General features: G+C 41.0%; 2 protein-coding genes across 2 annotated transcripts; one reads left to right on the top strand and one right to left on the bottom strand.

The window, feature by feature from the left end:
* Nucleotides 1–5: 5 nt before the first annotated feature.
* mospd1 (motile sperm domain containing 1) lies at nucleotides 6–3,784 on the bottom strand. The gene is made up of 6 exons (XM_086085385.1): nucleotides 3,617–3,784; nucleotides 2,100–2,378; nucleotides 1,937–2,012; nucleotides 1,437–1,669; nucleotides 629–790; nucleotides 6–553 (listed from the first exon to the last, which is right to left on the bottom strand). Exons 2-6 carry the CDS (start codon nucleotides 2,251–2,253, stop codon nucleotides 522–524), a joined length of 657 nt encoding a protein of 218 aa, XP_085941511.1. The 5' UTR covers nucleotides 2,254–2,378; nucleotides 3,617–3,784; the 3' UTR covers nucleotides 6–521.
* A 482-nt stretch (nucleotides 3,785–4,266) lies between these two features.
* ints6l (integrator complex subunit 6 like) lies at nucleotides 4,267–20,691 on the top strand. The gene is made up of 18 exons (XM_086085656.1): nucleotides 4,267–4,552; nucleotides 4,680–4,757; nucleotides 9,077–9,226; nucleotides 10,931–11,020; nucleotides 11,124–11,307; nucleotides 11,391–11,519; nucleotides 11,837–12,000; nucleotides 13,855–14,007; nucleotides 14,178–14,310; nucleotides 14,478–14,572; nucleotides 14,665–14,775; nucleotides 15,593–15,808; nucleotides 15,886–16,012; nucleotides 16,105–16,247; nucleotides 16,498–16,729; nucleotides 16,808–17,182; nucleotides 18,018–18,111; nucleotides 18,778–20,691. The coding sequence occupies exons 1-18, from the start codon at nucleotides 4,442–4,444 to the stop codon at nucleotides 18,878–18,880; spliced, it is 2,688 nt and encodes an 895-aa protein (XP_085941782.1). The 5' UTR covers nucleotides 4,267–4,441; the 3' UTR covers nucleotides 18,881–20,691.
* Nucleotides 20,692–20,980: the final 289 nt, after the last annotated feature.

The following is a 20,980-nucleotide window of genomic DNA, read 5'->3' as shown; positions in this document are numbered from 1 at the left end:
CAGGCTGATGTACTGACACTTTATTAAATGTTTGGAACATTATAATACAAGTATTTTGAGCAAAAGGCTTTTTCTTGACAATTGCTGGGGGGAAGCATTCAGATAGGTACCAATACATGCAGATAACTGCATTGTCTTCAATCTTCACTTACATGACTTGAAACATCAACGCGCTGGTTACAAGTAAATACAATAAGAAAATTGGTATGGCTTTATATACATGTAGGATGCATATTCTTTCACGCTGCTGCTCACTTCAGTTTCATAGCAAGACAGGAAGCACGGGGCAATCATGCTTCTTCACAGGTCCTGCTCAGGGACGGACTCCCGTGAGGACACGCCACCGGTCTGTTTACATCAATGTGCCACAAACACAAACCTGCATTCAAAAGACAAAACACTCAAATGTTTCAGGAGTGAAGACGTATTGGGAGAGAAAGACTCCCCGTCGCCAGCTCGAAAAATGAAACGGCGGTGTGTGGCAATGTCTGATTTGCTAGGCCCCCTCGGCTTTGTGCCTTTCATGTGCGTAGGATGACCATTGTGAGGAGTCCTGAAATTAAGCAATAACATTAGTCTTTTCTAATCTTTTAATCCTAACTGAACGTAATAAATGTATTTGGCTCACCGAGAACATAAGCAGCTACAAGTTTCTTGTTAACACTTAAGTGGAGGTAGACAGGCACAGTGGATTCTTGCTCCCCCAGAGTTGGGAGCATCAGGGCGGCCACGCACACCAGCCCCAGTAGCACCGTCAACAAGCTGGGGCCTCCAGCGGCAGGACGGCTCTCTGAGAGACACGCATCATTAACAAAACTGTCATTATCTACCAAATATCTACCAATTATTTAACAATTAAAGAAATATTTTCAGAGTAAATGTTACAACAGCAGGCGCCATTTTGGAAAATGTGTCTGTAAATCAGATCAACTATGCAATGTGTTCAGATCGACAATGCTGACAAAAAGTTAGAGAAAGTCAACCTTAAACAACATCAGGTGGTGGCCATTTTGCCACTTGCTGTCGGTTTTAGATGACATCGCAGTTGCTCAGGCAATGACCACTCACAGCTCACCTGTTTTCTGAAGCTGAGCTGTAATTAGTTGCCTGACAACTGAGCAACTGTGATGTCACTCGACAGCAAGTGGCAAAATGGCCACCTTCTAAAAGTGATAAAAATTGCTGGATTTTGCTGCTTAACTCATATTCTATCAACACAATATTAACCAAAATACCGTATTTAGAATAGTGGGGCTGCATATTGTCAAGAATTTTTGGGTGGGTTGACTTGTGATTTGTGAAAATGTGTGCCTACTGAATCAATAAATAACTGCATTCTACCATGTACCTATTTGGAAAAGCTGCTCAGATAGAAAGACTACGTTCCCAAATATGTGCATCTGGCTCCCTCTAGCGGTCACAGTCTCCAACCTCACCTGTTTGAAAAACAGTCTGTTCAAAAAACTCGCTGTCCGCCAGCTGGTCTTTGGCCCTGCGCTCATCATCTTGTGAACGGAGGCCGGTGTGCTCGTGCGAGGCGGACGGACGCAGCGTGGCTGTGACCTCCTTGCGGCCCAAAGCTTTGCGTTGACTTTGCTCCGACACCTGCAGGCGGAACTTGTCGTACACGCCGTAGTGGCATGGCCGCACGTCACGGAGGCGGATTACGCTGCAACACGTACATTACACAGACAGAAGTTAGTTCAGTGGATCACATTTATTTATCACTGTCCCTGGTGATTGTGATGTATTTTATTATTTGTTTTTGTGACGTTATTCGATAAATGTTGATTATGAATTGCTCCAGATGGATAAGGCACACACATAATGAAATTAGGTTCACCTGCAAAGGTTTTAGTGTATATTAGGCTCATCCTGAAATGTCAACTTGTTGTGAGTAATGTATTTTGCATGTACAAACACACAAGAAGCTCACATGTCAACACAACACTGCGGCTTGACAGCTCCGGTAGCGTCCACCACAGTGTACTTGTTTGGCGCCGTACACAGCACTGGAGGAGGTGGGGGAAAAAAAGGTCAAAATACAACAACGCTCATTGGCAAAACGCTTAAGTCAGGTCCATGTGTGTGCCACTGACCTTTGAACTTGAGAGCAAACTCATAGGGGTTGTAGAGGGTGAGCACTTGCTTGTGAGACGTCTGCTCATCAGCGTAGAAGACGAGCTCAGTGGGGAACACGAACACGGGAAGGTTTCCTTCCACCAGCTCAGGCTGTCGATGCTGCTGCTGCATTGGCCCCCACTGAGCTCTTTTCCGTCCCCCGTCCACAGTCTGCCCGGCCCCCCTCTTCCCTCGCTCCGCAAACTCCAGCAGGCTGTGCGAAAGAAAATGGCACTCCTGGGTTCTATGGCATGGCACTGTGAGGGGACAGAGGTGGATACCAATGTTAATAAGGATACCTGTCCTAACATCCAACTCCATACTTTGTAGCCCTTTATATGGACTCTATTCTTCTATTTCCCATGTTACTTGTCCTCATTAGGGGTGGCGGGTGAGCTGACGCCTCTCCCAGCTGACGTTGAATATACCCTAGACTGGTCACCAACCATTTTATTCTTTTTTTTTTTTTTGAGTGAAATAATTTATGGGTGCAACTGTACAATCAAATCATGTGAGGAAAAATGGTTCTACATTAACAGTGGTGGCCCCGGGGCCGTATGTCAGGTTCCCCGAAGTTTACTGATGCGAGCCCAATAGAACCAGTGTAAATGTTAGGAATAAATATGATGAAATCAACATGTTCTTGCTTTTTTCAGTTTTAATATTCAATATTTACAGTTTATACACTCAAATTGATGAGGACAAGTGCTATACAAAATTTACAGATTTTTTTTTATTTTACTGATACATTATTACAATACAAATACTGCAAAATGTTAAAAGCTCAACAATATTCATTAGAGTGAGTTAAGACAGGTAAAATACTATTCTTGTTATTGCTGATAGCTACTGCATTATGATTCCCCATATCCAAATTTTGTGTAACTCAAGTGTAACCATTTGTTCAGTTTTCTGCATCGGGTAACTCGAAGGTTCCACATGTGTCTGTAAAGTTTGAACGCATATCATATATGACGCCAACTTACTCCACGCGGTCGTGTGTTTACATGTTTTTATGTTCAGAGTGTGAACACGAGGGATAGTGCTGGTGTCGCAGCACTCAACGCTCCGTAAAAACGTTCACAATGTCCTCTTCTTCGTCGTGTGGGTACCAACAACGCTTCCATGTTACACCGCATGTGTCATGTATGGGATGTTATGTTGTCGTTCTTCGACTGTAAAGCAAGCTCATCTAAAACGCACATTAGCTTTCATGTTAATGTTAAGCTGTTCATTTTAACGGGTTATTTTACAAATTTTGTTTTTATACACACTCACCACCAATCGCCATTTAATCGTAAATATTTTAAATTCGTTGACATTTCATCCGATTAGTTATATTGTCAAATTATTGTAGCTAAAAAGCTAGCATGCTACGACAAGCCTAATGTTAACCCAAATGCTAACCGTCTGTAAATTGTCCCGACGCTTTTGCCATACATTATAATAAAACACATACTTTTTTCAACAATCACAAATTAAAGTATGGAATTACCTTAAGTCTAACGTTAATGTCACCACCAGTGTTTTGTTGTGCCGACGCCACTGTGATGCTGTTTCTTTCCAGCCTTTTTTTCTTTTGTCAATAATAGGCTGCAGGGTTCGCGATGCATGCTGGGAAGGCTTCCGAGAACGTGCTAAGACGTCAACAAAACGACTTGACATCAAGCGTTTGCTGTTTACGTTCTTTACAGCCACATACACGGCACACACTCAAAGTGCTGCCGAATCAAATACATGTATATAATATCATGTTTTACCAAGATAAATTCACATTTTTACAGTTGTCATGTTAAGAGTCAATCACATATTGTTTCGAAATATCTAAGTGGATACTGAAAACATTATTCATGTGAATTTCATGTTACAACCATTAAGCATTTACGACACAGCATGTAAACTTAACAACAGTCACCGTGTAGTACACACTACACAAGTACACAATCACTACCGCAGGACAAACAAACGCAGCACTACCACGTCGACTTCGTTGCTCTGCTCGTTTATATAGATTTGGCACTTGAGGGGCGTGGCTATAGCACGCCCGCTGAACCAATGACGTCGTGGTGGAGGGAGGGGGCGTTCCTTTCGTTTGGGAACAGAAGTTGAACAGCGCGAGCTGAGCCAGAACACTGGAAAGGCGGACAGAGGGAGGGCAGAGGCAGCGGCCCTCTTCTGGAGGGAGGGGGGGCTTATTATAACAAATATATACGCACATGTGTGACCCGCTTGGCCGTACTATAGGTCATATGTGGATAACAGTTAATTTATAAAAAAGAAAAGAAAAAAAAAAGCATACAACAGCGGCTTTCCATTTAAAATGCCTATTTTAGTTTTCCTGTTAGACACGTCCGCCTCTATGAATCAGCGCACTTATTTGGGTACGACGTATCTGGACATTGCTAAAGGCGCGGTTGAGGTCTTTATGAAGGTAACGAATGCTTTTACCCCGACTTTTTTTTCCCCCAGCAAGTGTGCACCGTTGGCGAGCGGCGGCTTCCTTGGGCGAAATCGGTCGAAATTAATATATGTTGTTTTGGTTTTCCTTTTTTTGACAGCTGCGTGCCCGAGACCCGGCTAGTAGAGGCGACAGGTACATGCTAGTTACATTCGATGATCCACCATACGGAGTGAAGGTAATTAGCAACTGATACAATTGTTACATTTGCCAGTCCAACTTTTTTTTCTGTTCGTGGGATTTTATTATCCGTCTGGGTTGTTGCCAGCATTCGGTGGCCTCCCGGTAGCAAAAGAGCGGCAAATTATTTGTTCGCGCTATCCGCAGAAGCAGAGCAGCGCTGCCTCCTTACATCCAGCGGACATTTTGCTTTTGTGTAAAGAAAACTCTCGGGCGTTGAGATGGAGGCGTAGAAATTTATTATTGAATGTGACGTCACTTTCCCCTCACAGTTCACTATCCTCATTTGCCAACGAAGCCGTCAGTCATCATTAACCCCGCCTCCTGGCCTATTGGCGTATTACCATTGGTCAAACATGGGCTGAAAGTTGATAAACCTCCTTCACTGGACGTGAGTGCGATGGAACAATATATGATAATTATTTTTCATACCGATACTGCGAGCACTGTTTCAGCACACAATCACACCCACTCCTCCCTCACTCCCAGCACTCTCATGCATCCTTGTGTGATGAATATTCCTAGGGGTTCATCATTATTGACATTTGGCATTCAAATGAATGCCCACCGTCTCCCTAATCTTCTGCCATTTACACTTGGTGTGTAGTAAAAAAAAAAAAAAAAAAGTAATAAAAGGTCACCTCCAAAATACACACCCACACCATGGACAAATATTGATGCAACCTGTGATACACTACAATTATTCCAGAGCCCCTCGTCATGTCATCTGTTTGCTATGTTTTATAACTTGGCACCTGACACCTAGGATATTCATGCCAGATGAATTTACATCCTATATGTGTTCATGTGAGTAGCACCAGCTCAAAGAGGTTTTCAACAAAAGGATTCAAACATGTTGAAAAAGCATTCTCATCCAGTTCAACTTATATTAAAACCAGGACAAATGCAAATGGAACATTTTATGTTTGTTGAATTCATCACAAACTTTGATCACAGTATATTGGAACTGCAACCCATTTGTTTACTCTATAGACGCCATCCATATAGCCCAACGACTGTTGATATCCAGGTTGAATTTGAAAGCAAAAATAAATAATAAATAAAATCAGGGAAAAAAATTATGCCTCTTAAATGTGAAGTGCAGCTTTGGAATTTATTTTCATCGATTTTTAGCTTTGGACAAGCATTTGTGTTGCCCCAAAGTTCACGTAGTACACACAAATGCTGTAAGGAAGAAATTCTGCATTCTTCTAGAAATTGCAATGGATAGTATTCTCATTCACCACCATGTTGGAGGAGAACTGCCTATTTGCCTTATGAATCGAGGAACATCAAAGAAGGAAACGTAGCACATCACAACAGTCTCGCTATGAAATTGGAGCGCTCTGATTGGATGATGTCCCTATTCTTCTGGTGCCCAACTGACTTTCATTGGCTCTACTTGCTGTTGACACGTTTCCATTGGTGTCAGTAAATGTGCTAAATGCTAAGTTTAGCATCTACACTGCAGTGTCTTAACTGTGGGCTGTTTTCTCCACAGTCTCCACTTGGCTGCAGCGGCCCATTTCTCCCTGCCCCTTGTTCTTTTCGAATAAAATTCAAGAGAAATAAATACTTCTGAAGTTCCAATCAATGTTGTCCATGCATTGTCTGTCCATCAATGACATAGAGCTGTTTCCACATTATTTAGATGCTATTCTTTATTTTGGAGATGTCCTTTGTCAATTGTCTCTTTACACATTCCATATTGGGCACGCTTGTGAGAATCATTTTCCATACCGCGGTAGAAAGTTTTGATCTTGATTTTCAATCAGTCTTCAGGTGTTAAGGTCAAAGCATTTTGTATTACATTCTTGAATATTCAATGTTCAAAGAAATTCTTAATAAGTCGTATTTTTCTACTTAATCTTGTTAGCATTATTGCTGTGGATAGGAAAGCAACTTCTGTGTTGCTAATAAATAACGTTTCCAAAATGAATATGCTTATTGCATGGTTATGCAGATATTCATTTATTTTCTCAATCCCTAAATTTGACCATTCAGCAATTGTTTTGGCATAACAGACTAAGTCATATGCACACTGTTGAGGTCCCAGCATTTTTTTGAAACAGTGCTCTGATGCTGAATGCCAATCTAACCGTAGATAATTGTTTCATGGTGAGCATCTTTGTAGATGAAGAACAATTTGCACAGGAACATGTGATGATTATATGGCATATGCCCATTTGTCGTCTCTTTTTTTGCCACCATGTATCACATTCGTGTCCTATTTTTTTTTAAAGGAGCGCAAGTTAAATTAATTGATATTATTATTACCGGTATATAAGCTATCCCAGTTTGCTTAGATGAGTGTGTTTTATGATCAAGAAAACAAGCATTCATCATGCTTGAAAATGGAAATTTCATCTGACCTTTTTATTACCTTTTCACACTCATGTATAATCAAATTCTAGTCCTTCATACTGAATGCAAGTTAGTTACGGTGGCAGTCCCTTTATCCCTACCCGCTCTTTGTGTTTTCTGTCATCTTGCCTTATGTTGCGTGTGCCTGATTTGTGCACGGAGGATTGTGATGGGAGAATTTTTCTGCATGGGACTATTCCAATTGTGCCGTTACGTAGGCAATAAATTGTTGATGGAGAAGGAGAGTGAGGCTGGTGGGTGGAAAGAAAATAAAAATATTCTGTAGTCTGAATTATTGAGTGCAAGATGGGCCTTATATGTCTACCAGCCTACAAAAGGGTGTATCCGCTTTACTGTATGCCTGGCTCAGTAGCTCAGTGTCGTGGCTGCAATGACCTATTATCATACATGCAACCACAATGGGATTCCACCTACATCCTGGCTTTCCACTCTTACTCTATTCTCACCTAAGTATGTTCTAAGACAGGGGTCAGCAGCAACCTTTCCCGTCAAAAAAGCCATTGTAGGCCACATAAATAACAGAAAACCTGTCTGAAGCCACAAAACATTTGAAGATTGTGATGAAGGAACAGTGTGTTAGTGTTAGTCTAATGTACTGAGGGTCCAAGAGCTAATTCGAGCTGCATCACAACACAAAAATAAGAAAGCCGCATCCAATACGTAGACATTCATTATCTTCTACCTTTCCTCTTCTGTTTTCTGATTTTTATTGGTTGGTAATATTTCAAACTTCGTTTTTCATACATTTTAGACATCTGCCTTTCAGTCAAATTTCTAACATTTTTGGCAGTTTTAAGCACATATGGGAATTTTCTGCCTCTCTTCTTCCTTTTTGGAATTTTTTTTTAAAACCCCTTTTCCTGCCTTTTTGCTATAATTTTTATTACAATTTTGTGGACATTTTATGGTAATTTGGGGGATTTATTTTGTTTTTGGACATTTATAAGTGCTTTTAAAAACATTTTCCTTTCTGCCTTTTAAAATAAATTAATACCATTTCTGACTGTTGGCTATTTTGTGGACATTTAATGGTAATGTTCTGCCTTCTTTTATAATTGGACATTTTATGGTTACTTTTTTAACGTTTTCTTTACTGCTTTTTTAATTCTGTGACATTTTTGACGATTTCATGGACTTTTTATGGTAATTTTCTGCTTTTCCTCTTCCTCTTTGCGCATTTTAGGTAATTAAAAAAATCTATCTTTTGTCTCTCTTTTTCTGACAACTTAAAAATTTGGAATTTGACATTTTTGAACATTTAATTATTCATTTTTTAAATCAAAATCATTAATTCATTTAAATAATATTTTATCTAATAAAAATAAATATGTGATGATAATAATAATAATAATAATTATTATTATTATTATAGATTTCAACAATTTTTTTCATAGATCCATAGGGAGCCACAGGAGAACGACTAAAGAGCCAATTGTCGCTCCAGAGCCCCAGGTTGCAAACCTCTGTTCTAAGCAAACATATTGATAGTGGCACTTCAAGATCTCTTTTGCCCCTCCCTTGACATGAGAAGTGATAATCTTGCAGGTCATCCTTAGATTAAGCATGAAGCTGCAGGACTGAAGTACTTGACCTCACTGGAGAAAAAGTCCAAGAGCAGCTCCACACCCACATCCTCTCCTCTAGGACACTATATGTCCTATGGGAGGTGTATTTTTGGAGCCTTTTGTAGGAAATTTGACTCTTTAGTGGAGATATGTCTATGTGTATTATTATCCATTTGAAGAGTTTGTCTCATGTAATGGTTTTTGTCACATCTTGATAAATGTGAAGTGCTTGGATATCAGTCAGCATGTGGAGAATGCAGTACTGTTTACATTTTTCTTTCAGATTAAATCACTTTTTTCGCTGGGTTTACACATATTCTAGCCAATCTGTTCTACTGAGTTCAACCTCTTGCCGTTTGTATTTCAGGCCGGTTGGAAGGAGAACCATGCCACCTTCATGTGTGAACTGAAGAACCTGCAAGCGTCTGGGCTGACAACATTAGGCCACGCTCTCCGCACAGCCTTTGACCTGCTTAATCTCAACCGGCTCGTCTCAGGCATCGACAATTATGGACAGGTAAAGCATGTGATGTTGTCGTCCTCTTCTGCAGTGTTATTGGTTGCTTCCAGAGATAATCGAAAGATGCGCATAGTCGTATTACTCACCTCGGGGGAGTGCTACTCAGTTATGTTTGTCCCACTTGTAAACGATTTCTGTTCACCTCCTTGCCAACTTTCTTTCTCACTGTATGTAGCAAGGTATTTTTTTTTTCAATTCCTTTTCTTTAAGATGATAACGTGCACTGTAGCTTTACAGAGGCCATGTATGCTTTGCGGGCAGTGTGTGTTGTGGTAATGTCTTCCACGTGACTCATGGACTCAAAGGAAGTGTCTATTGAGGTGTCAATTGTGTTTATTTCGAGTGCAAGAAGCATCCTGTAATTCATTCGGTACAATTTTGCAGCTCCTTGTATTGGATGTCATTAGTTTGTGTACGGTGTCCCTTATGCTGTCCAATGAGCCTACAATACAAAAAAAAAAAGAGGTTTACCCTTAATGTTAAATTGATTGAATTGAGAAGAACATTCTCACATGTCCACATGAACTTCGCCTGCTTGATTGAAGGATTTGATGAGCGTAAAAGCTTGTAGTAGAAGACATCTAATTCTAATCCACTCCATCTGGCTTCATATTCTTCACTCCTCTCTCACATCTCTTCCTCTGACAAGGCCCGGGGGTGGATTACTATGCTGAGTTGCCCAGTTCAGGAGTGTGAAAATCTCTTTAAGCATTCTGTCTGTGTTGCACTAAGACAAGGCCGACCTCTACAGGGCAATCGTGGTGTCCTCTGGCCCGTGTGCGTAACACAGAGCCACTCAGCCAAGCAACAACAACAATCTTTCATAACCAGTATTTGTTGTCTACATGATGCTCATATATTTGTAAATCTTTTTTGACTAGTCTGCCTCGCAACTACTACATGGTTCCACTTCCAGTTGGGATCGAGTTTCCTTCTCTGTGGAGTAGGCTGTTACTATCAAATCTTGTCAGATTTGATTATCATATTAAGTGTTCCAGTTGAGTCCAACAGAGTTCCAGTGCGACAGACCAGCTAGCAGCACAACTTTCCACATCATTGTAAATAAGACATACGCTTGGTAAAGCTGACATGGCCGTTAAAAGCGCATCTTGGGTAGCCACAACTGAGCCGACGACCTGCTCGAACCTGGGATGTGAGCGCACTGGCCTATTTATTGAAGCCTCAATTCTACTGTATCCAAACTACTCATGACCTTTTCAGTGTATTAGCACTCTATTAGTGGAAAGTTGACAGTGCAGTTAATGACGTCTCATCAGAGGTTGCCACAGTGATGATATATTTGGCACACTATTTTACACCGGATGCCTTTTCTGATGCAACGTATTACCCACCCATTTTTATTCAGGTTTTGGACCGGTAGTGGCTAGGAATTGGGGTTTAGCATAAACGGTCTTGTCAAGGGACCAAATAAGACATTACCAATGCAACTCATGCAAGAAAGCTAAACTTAGCTTAGCTAACTGTTTAACAGACACATCTGTTAACATGTCACTAAGTAGAAACTGAGTGCGAGTGTAAGTGACGTGATCATCTGAGGGTGTGCAGTGCCTCTTATTTGGCATCTGGGATAGGCTCCACTTCCCTGATGTGACTCTCAACAAGATTAGCAAATAAAAAATGGGCAGACAGTTGAGTACTTTGTCAAAATGTGTAGATGACTGTTGGATGTTTCCTTTTTAGGGCCGTAACCCATTCTTCCTTGAGCCTTCTGTAATCATCACTATCACTGATGGCAACAAACTGACACACAGCTCCGGGGTCCCAGAGGAGGTAGAATAAAACAGTATTGATGTGTTGCTACACTGCACCAACTGAAACCAGCAGGTGATGTGAAATGTGCAAATGTAATCAATTTAATTTGGCCCCTGCGCAGCTGCACCTGCCTCTGAACTCTCCTCTGGCTGGCAGCGAGCTGACCAAAGAGCCCTTCCGTTGGGACCAGAGGTTGTTCGCGCTGGTGCTTCGGCTCCCTGGAGCAGCTACTGCAGACAACGAGCAGCTTGGCAGCGTCCCTACTGATGAGTCCGCCATCACCCAAATGTGTGAAGTCACAGGAGGTTGACATACTTACTTACTTGTTTGCTGTTTTCAATGTGATTTTTTTGTAGCATTTATTTTTCCATTACTGTCTTTGTCTTAGGGCGATCGTACTGTGTACGAACGCAAAGAATGCTGAACCAGTGTCTGGAGTCACTTGTCCAAAAAGTTCAAAGTGGCGTTGTCATTAATTTTGAGAAAAGTGGGCCGGATCCGCCTCTTATAGGGGAAGGTGAGTGACTTATTAATCCACACTTTATACTGAGTTGAAACTGTTTCTGTCTTGAATTATTTTATGTTTTACTGTAAAAGAAATAACTTACACAAATTTATAGCAATGTATTCATCTTGTGCAAAGGAGTCCATACTGTGTGATGCACAACTAAAAATGCAGTTTGAGTGGCACAAAGAAGCTGTGGATCCCCCCCTTCATAACACCAATGGCCATGATAGAAGATCTGTTGTTTCAGAAAATTCCATGTAAAACATCCATAACCACCGATTAACATGCGATATTTTGACCTAACAATGTCCTCTTCTATTTTGTAGACAACTCAGTGGAGTCAAGCCGCTCTGTGTCGTCCTTCAGTGCACAGCTGTGGCACAGTTGCCACAAACTCATCTATGTGCGCCCCAACCCCAAAACAGGGGTGCCAGTTGGGCATTGGCCTATTCCAGAGTCCTTCTGGCCGGACCAGAACTCTCCTACGCTGGTGAGCAAAAACACTTCGCTGTACTGTATTTTTCTTTGTGTTGGAATTTGCCTGCTAATCTTGCATCTGTCAAGAATTAACTGGTGCGTCAAATCAAATGTACAACTCTGATGTTTAGCTGACTGTGAGCTGTTCAATTATCTTGTTCTACTCTCCGTGGCTACAACGTTGGGTGCACTGTAAAGTCTAAAGAGTTTCTCTACAAGAGCTACTGTGTAAAAAGAAATCCCCCAAACTACTGTAGATTGAAATGTTTAGATCAGTGGTTTTTTTTGTCTTGTGTTCTTGTATTCTTCATCTCCATGCATCTTAAGGAAGTCCTTCAGTTTTGCTAAATCGCTAGTTGTGCTGAACTGGAATTGCTCAACTTGGCATTGCAATTCATGCAATTAGGATGCCGACTTGACTCCCTTCACTCAACTCAACTCTATATAGAGCACTTTAAGACAATAACTGCTGTTTTCATAAGATGGAACTCAGGGGCAGCAGATACAATGAAAATAGCAGAGGCCCCAGAATTGAACCCCGTGGAACACCATACAGTCTGTTATACGTGTGAATTCACATGCACAAATTCGTCTGACCACTTTCTTTCTTTTTTTTTTTTTGCTAGACATAGTATATTATAAAGGGATTACAATGTGTGTGTATATATATATATATAAAGATAGATAGATAGATAGATAGATAGATAGATAGATAGATAGATAGATAGATAGATAGATAGATAGATAGATAGATAGATAGATAGATAGATAGATAGATAGATAGATAGATAGATAGATAGATAGATATAGATATAGATATAGATATAGATATAGATGTATGTCTTTGCGATGTGACCATACTTGCTTGCACCAAAACACGCTGGCTTGGTCGGGATTGAAAGAACAGGCCTGTGTGTTTGTGTATGGATGCAGTAACACTATTGTGTGTGTGACGTGCGTGCGTGTGCATGTGCATGGTCAAAGGGACAATTATGTGTGTCTATGTATTTCATAGTTGGTTTTGCTCATTTCACACTATTGCTTTTACTGTCCATAGCGGGCATAAACAAATAAATTAATGAATAAATAAATAAAAACTATATATGTATGGATAGGTCTGATGCCACTGAACATTTTGAGTGGTCGAAAGTAAAAAAAATATTACTGACACGCCGTGGCAGTTTTAGGACTCAGACGCAGAGATAGGGGTTTGAGGCCAAGGCAAATATTTATTAAACAAAAAAAACTCCTCGTTTAGAGGGAAAAAACAAAGGCTATTAAAAGTTAACTAAAGGCGCTCCAAAAAGGGAGGATGTCTAAACTACAAACAACACAATATAATTCCTAAACAAAACCATACTGTGGCTATACAAAAATACAAACCAAAGTTATGACTAGATACAGGACAACAATGCTGAGGACTATGACTGGCTTGAGTGGCTCTGACGAAAACACTTAGGCACAAGACAGGGGAGACGCAGACCATTTAACACATGAGGGTAATGGGAAACAGGTGGACACAATCAGGAATGAGGGTTGACACTGACACCACACGAGGAAAGGCAAGTGACCTGAAACGAAAGGAGTCAAAATTTTCAAAATAAAACAGGAAATGACAAGACAACCTCATCGCGGTGTGACAATTCCAAAATGACTTAATTACCACACTTCTAAAAGAGGAGCCAACTTTTTGCTAAAATACCACGAGAGGGGTAATTCCCTAAAAATAAGTAGATATAATAAACAAATCACACCACGTACCAGCATTGAGTGCAGGTGTACCTATTTTTGTGGCCTGTGAATGCGTATTGGTATTGCACCTGCCCTTAGCACATTTTTTTACTGAAAGTTAATTTCCTGCTCCCAGCCTCCTCGCACAGCCCATCCTGTGGTGCGTTTCTCCTGTGTGGACTGCGAGCCAATGGTGATAGACAAGCTTCCGTTTGACAAATACGAACTGGAGCCCTCGCCTCTTACCCAATACATTCTGGAAAGGAAGTCTCCACACATGTGCTGGCAGGTAGATATTCACAATCACACACACACACAGCTATCAGACCAAGCACAGAAACAATGACGTTGCTATCAAAGCATCTTACGCGTCTTGTGCTTCGTTGCACAAATATCTGCCGACAGTCGGATTTGCCTTCATGTGAGAGAATAAGACATTCCTTCACTGTCTTTCGTTAGGTGTTTGTGAGCAGCAGTGGGAAGCAAAGCGACCTGGGTCAGCCTTTTGGTTACCTTAAAGCCAGCACCACTCTCACTTGTGTCAACCTCTTTGTCATGCCTTATAACTACCCAGTGCTCCTTCCACTCCTTGGTGAGACATACTGTTCGTTTCCGATGATATCCAAAGCCGTGGGTCAGTTATTTTAATCATGTATCAAATTTCCTCATGCAGCCATCATTTGCACTCAAAACTAAGCGGACCAGTCTGAACTCCAAAATCAGTCGAGCTGCTCACCACTATTTATTTTCTTCTTTCAGACGACTTGTTCAAAGTGCACAAACTAAAACCAAACCTTAAGTGGCGACAAGCCTTGGAGATGTACCTAAAGACAATGCCTCCATACTACCTCTTGGTAAGATGATGTCAGCCCTCCTGCAGATTTTCTGTGATGTCATTCTTGCAAATAACTAACATCTTGCATTCATCTCTTGTGTCTTTTAACAGCCTTTGAAAAAAGCCCTGAGGATGATGGGGGCACCAAATTTAATTGGAGACAGTATGGACTGTGGTCTGAGTTACAGTGTCATCTCTTATCTGAAGAAGCTCAGCCAGCAGGTAAACATGGCGGGCGCACAGGCTCCCTTTTAGTCTCATATCTCAGTCGCGTGAAAGCTGCAGAAGGCTGGTGCACCGAAAAGGTCTAGGGTGGCACCTTCTCGGTCGAACAGAATCTGAAGCGCGTCTGAATTTTCGTTTCTTTCTTTTTTTCCTCTGTAGAAATAATAGAAATTTAATGGATCTGTTCCAGGGTCAATACTCTTAGATTAGTGCTATTTCGTGCTAACACTATAGCTTTGCCTATCTTTTGGCTTTGGCATGATAGTGCTCGGTATAGGTAAAGCATTTGACACCCCCAAAAATGTTAATAATTGCCTATAGATGCCACAATATGGAGGCAACTCCTCAGCTTAGATCAGCATAGGTCAGAATATTACTCTCCGAATATGCAGGGAGCACACACAGATTTCATGCTTTACAGTTTTTAAATATAAACGGTCAAACAAGTGTCCAAAGTAGTTCCCCTAACAGTAGAATATATTTGCTTACACTTGAAGTGGCAAATATTGTAATCAATATAATAAGGGGCATTTTGTTATGCACATTTCATTCTTATTTTGCCATATAACCGAGCAGCAAGGACAGTATTGTACACTTGTCATGTCCGAGAATGCCAACTACGCGCATATAAAAACCTCGACGTTCAAAGCCCACGTTTTTGTCATACAAAATGTGTTAAATGATTTAAGAAATCACACAACCCTTTCTGCATTAGTGGATTCATTGTACACCTTAGTGTAGATCCAGCGAGTTAACAATAATCAGTGAAAGAGCACATTTGGTTTCTGAACAAACTTTTCTGACCTCCATCAAGGCAAAGATCGAGTCTGAGCGCTTAATCGTGTCTGTGGGGAAGAAGGCGCCCCGGGACACTGGCATCCGGGTGAAGAACCACTCCAGCTTGTTGTCTCTGGCCCACCGGCAAGATTTGAAGCAGCTACTTCGTGGAATCAGTGGAGAGGGTCCACTTCGCATGGTGGACATCAACTTAAAGGAGTTTTCCGGATTTCAAATCGCCCTGCTCAACAAGGTAGGTGGAGGACGACATGTACTGTACATTTAGGAAATATACACTTGTAGAATAATGAAAGGTATCTTTTTTCTCAGGATGTAAAACCTCAAGCTTATCGAAACGCCTATGACATTCCAAGACGGAACCTTCTGGATCAGCTCACTCGAATGCGCTCCAATTTACTGCGGACTTCACAAAAACTAATCAGAGGGCAGGATGAAGGTAGGTTATATCACAGCTTTCAACCATTTTCCATAATCATTTTCAAAAATCTTAAGGAGAATTTATGTGTTGAAATGTACTGTGCTTGTTAGATTACCTGCACAGTATCCCAGTGGCCCAGATGGGAAACTATCAGGAGTACCTGAAGATGATGTCGTCTCCTCTGAGAGAAATCGACCCCGATCAACCCAAGCGATTGCACACCTTCGGGAATCCTTTCAAGCAGGATAAGAAGGTAGGAACAAAACATCTGAGATTATACATTTGGGACTCATTTAAATGTAACATTACATAATCCTTATCTGGCCATAATTGGTTTTGCTGCAGGCAGCAGTTCCATTTTGTTTCCTCGGACCCAGATCTAATTTTAGCTATTCAGGATGATGCAGTCTCATTGCGGTTGACGTATTCAAGGCTCGGCGGAGGTCTGTGCTTTTCTGTATTCTTGCCAGCCAGTTCAAGTGTTTGTCGCATGTCTTTCCCAGGGGATGATGATCGATGAGGCCGATGAGTTTGTCTTGGGCCCTCAAAACAAGAAAAGGGCAAATTCCGGTGACTCAAATGCGGGTGCAACTCTGAAGAGAAGGCGGAGCATGTCACCGTTACTACGGCGGCCCCAGACTCCACCAGTCAGCACCAACCACATTCTGATTGGAAAGAGTCCAGCTGGGGTTCAAGGGCAACAGAATCTCTTGAACGCCATACCCCAGCACATAGGTACGACTATATTGAAGAAGATGAGCTCAATTTGAATGTGGAGGAGAAAATACACACGTTGTATACGATTCTCTTCAGGGCTGGATGGCAATGTCGGGGAGAGCAACGGTGATGTCGTTCTTGGACCGGAGCCCGGGGAGAATTGGCCCAGTGAGGTGAACCCTTTGACTGGAAGCCAACCTTTGCTCAGCTTGGAGGGAAAAGCCACGCCAGAAGCAGTAGATCCGGGGGAGGACGTTAACATGATCAAGGAGGAAGCAGTGGTTCAAGACGGGCAAGAGGAGCCGTCACTCGAGGAGAGATACAACTGTGAGCGGCTGAGTCCACAAAGCCAGTTCGAGAGCGCAGATACGGAGCAAGCAGTGCTGGACACCATATTCATACCGCCACTAGATGGCAGCCAAGCAGAACTGCGGACACGGGTCATCAAGGAGGTCCGCAAACCTGGCAGAAGTGAGTCCAGGGTTATTATAGTTTTGTCATTTTCAGTTTAGTTAGCTTTTACTTCGTTTTGAGTTGTTGTTGTTTTATATTTAGTTAGTTTTAATTAGTTTTCAGGGCAGTTCTGTAAAATTAGTTTTAGTGTTTAAAAAAAAAAGTGTATTACTTGTGTGCAATATTTCATAAACACCATGGTAAATTGAGAAAAATAATGTGTTTCTCACCTAGCGGTGCGTTTCGGCTGTAAGCCAAAAGTCAAGCACGCAAAATGCGATGTCATCTGAAGGTGCTTTTCTATTGGCTGCTGTGAGATGACGTCACTTCTGCGTTGCACTTGCAAACGTCCTCATTCCAGTTAATCTCAAATTGAAATCACATTTTAAATCAACCTCAAAGGCTCATGTAATAAATTAATTGCCAAAGACTAAAATGAAGGACATTTTCGCTTTGCTTAATTAATTAGTTAGTTTTGTAAATGTAATGTAGTTTCAGTTAGTTTTAATTTTTTAATAAAGCATTTTCAGTTTTATTTTATTTCATTCACAAAAAATGTTTTTTTGAATTTTAGTTTGAGTTATTTTGTTTGTTTTCGTTAACTAAAACAACCTTGGTAAGGACAAACCGGTTAAGCATGCCTTGCAAAAACTGGCCCATTCTCCTGAACACAATATAGCAATACTATATTTCACTTCAACAACATCATAACTTATCAAATCACAAACGGGCCATTATCCACTTTTGGGCTTTTTTGTGACAAAGTAAGGTAGCACATTTTCCTAGATGCCTCTACAGATCATCACTGTTACTTGAGGCATTATTTGCTGATTGACTTCTTGCCTGTCGACAGACTTTGAGGCAATACTCGGACTGCTGCAGCAGGTCAAAGGACCGGTAAATGTCCAGCGCTACTTTATCCAACACGCCATCAAAGAGGCCACCAGGTAAGAAACTACTGAGCAGACAATTCACCGTACTAGTAGAACAACCATGTCTTCACCCCCACTAGTCTAAACACACAATTCTGATTCATATTGCATTTTGTCGCTGCCATGTGAAAAACACTAATGTCCTTTTTTTTCCTCCATTTTTTTAATTTTTCCGTTTTTGGGATGTCTGCATTCAGCTTCATCCCCAAAACATAAAATAAAAAATGCAAAAAATGACAAATAAGTGTTTTTCGCATAGCAGCAACGATTTGTAGATTATGTATTGAATAGCAAAATCCACCCATTTTCATGCATCTCGGGGCGGCCATTTTGTTGCTGAAAATGTCATCACAGTTGCTTGGGGCTCAGGTAACGCCTGATCACGGCTCATCTGTTTTCTGAGTTTGGTCACGTGACATTGGCAATCTGAGCCGTGATTGGTTGTAACCTGAGCCCTGAACAACTGCATTGTCATTTTCAGTGGACGGCAAGTGTCAAAATGGCCGCCAATGAGATGGAAAAAAAACCGGGGGATTTTGCTACTTTATTCAAAGATCATATTCAAACTCATGTTAAATGTAAAAAAATATAAAAGTGCCGCTTATTAACTTCAAATAAAGTTCTGATGTTTTCCTGACATTTGACTTCTCCATCTCCCCTTCTTTTAACAACCTCTTGCAGGTTCAAGAAACAGATGCTGATTCAGCAGTTAGAGTTAACCCTCGTCAGGCTGGACGAAAAGCACGGGACGCCATCACAGCTTGCCAGGGATCCTGGCAGTTAAGGAATATCAAGCAATGGACAACACAAGAATGGGTGGCCCAAAAAAAAAAAAAGGACAAAGGCGCTTCTATGAGAACGCTCCACATGCTGTTACGTCACATCCCGTTAGAGGCCGAGGGGAGGCTTATCTGCAACAACACATTAGTTGAGCGACTTTATGAATATAATCCTCTGCATACTGACAGATGACATCCACAATCATCCAGAAGACAAACACTCCGCCATACAGACGATAAGCCATAAAAAAAACCTGACATGGCAGCACAGATCTTTCTTCAGCTGGTCTGAAACGTGTTTATGAAGCGCAAACCACTCTTTTGAAAACAATAACGCGTGACCTCCCATTTCTACTGCCATGACTGCTCTCTTTTCCATCTGTTACTGATTTGTGGGCGTCGGTAATTTTATGTTGTGAAAGCAATATTACTGCTGAGGTCACGATTATTGCCCTCTTGAATTTCAACGATATTGTCTTCATAAAGGTCAATGCAAATGAACTAACTTTGCACAATAAGAAGTTTTTTTAAAAAATATAAAAGACTTGTCAGCATCCAAAATTTATACTGTGCAACCTTTGGCCACGATGACTCGACACATAGCTGTCTAATGTGCTGTTGCACCTGCATGCCGCGATTGTCATTCGGGCTATTTTGGGCTCACTTTCTGGCTTGGCTGATTTGAAGTCACTGAAAGTTTTGAATGACATTTGGGTCAGGCAAGCAGCGGTTCTTCTGAGCTGTGATGTGGCCTCTTCAAAATCACTTATTAATGAGCTTTACTGCCAAAAGAAGTTGGTGTTATTTTCATCTCTGGTATCATTTGGCTGCCAAGAAATACTCATTTATTGAGGAGTTTTTGGCCTTTTCAATAAATCTCGTATTATTGGTCAGTTTTGGTCAACAATTAAAATTGCAAACATTGTATCACTATGTTTTTTCCATTCCATATTGTGAGAATATGTTTAGTAACTTCAGACATTTTCTCTGATTTTCAAGATTTGTTCATTTGCATTTATTTCTACTTTTGGCTTCTTCTCAAGTAGATGCTCAAAAGTTCAGAGGGGGTTAATAACCATCTTGACATGGCTACAAAAATTCAAAAATGTATTTAAAAGAAAAATCATCTCGGAAGTTTCAAAAACACTCCAAATGTTTATATTTTTTTCCTACCGGTAATATTAGAACTGTATTGACATGCTGCAAACTAACGACATGCAATAGTGTTTTCAAAGCTCGGAAGTAATGGACATGTGTCCTAATATGGTAATGTGTCAGTGTTCGAGGATGTATCTGGATGAAATGATTGAGGTCACCCTCCTTTACAGCGACAGAATGTTTTCTTACTTGTGTGCAGCTGTCCGTGTCCGTTGAGAACACACACACATTTTACAATGTCACCCTTTGGGAAATGAATCCGCTTTTTTGGAATTTTAGTTGACCATAACAACTGACCTGGAAATCGCATCTCTCATTTTAAGTCCTTAGAAGTATGCCAAGTCACGAGTGCTGACTTCTTCCCTCGCTACGGTTTCCCGATCCACTCACTGGCAGTGTGACAGCTTCATTTGAAGGAATTTGTGCATGTGTGTGGCCTGGACTGACTTTTAACATCTGCTGCATTGAGGACGGAACAACACTTTCCTTTGTTTTCATGACCAATGTACACTACTGTTTCATGTTCATAAGGCAGACTGATTATTTTTGTGAATTTGTTCATTTCAGAAGAAGACAAATATTTTGAAAGTCAATTTTTTTAAAGTTAGAGTTTTATTGAATTTTTGTACAAAACAAATAAATCACCAGTAAAATGGTATCTGTTGTTTCAAAGTGTGAACTGCTGTTGAATGTGTGAGAAAAATGTTTTGAAATTACTTTTCTGTTTTTTAAGATTTATGTATTTATTTTTTAAGAAAAACAAAGCCTACCTTATATAGTCAATTGTTCTGTTAAGGCAACCAGATGATTGTGCTCTCTCAGGGATGTCTCACTAGCTGAGTATCACTCTGCAGCCAATCCTGGCCTGCAAAACCAAACAATGTCAACTTGCTCCTCGTCGCTGTGATAGACCGGTTGCATTCCTTCACAAAAATGCTCCACCCTGC

The sequence above is a fragment of the Leptonotus elevatus genome, chromosome 9, assembly GCF_054856555.1.
Source record: "Leptonotus elevatus isolate MCC_2025b chromosome 9, RoL_Lele_1.0, whole genome shotgun sequence".
NCBI lineage: Eukaryota > Metazoa > Chordata > Actinopteri > Syngnathiformes > Syngnathidae > Leptonotus > Leptonotus elevatus.
This window is presented reverse-complemented; position numbering and strand designations above follow the sequence as displayed.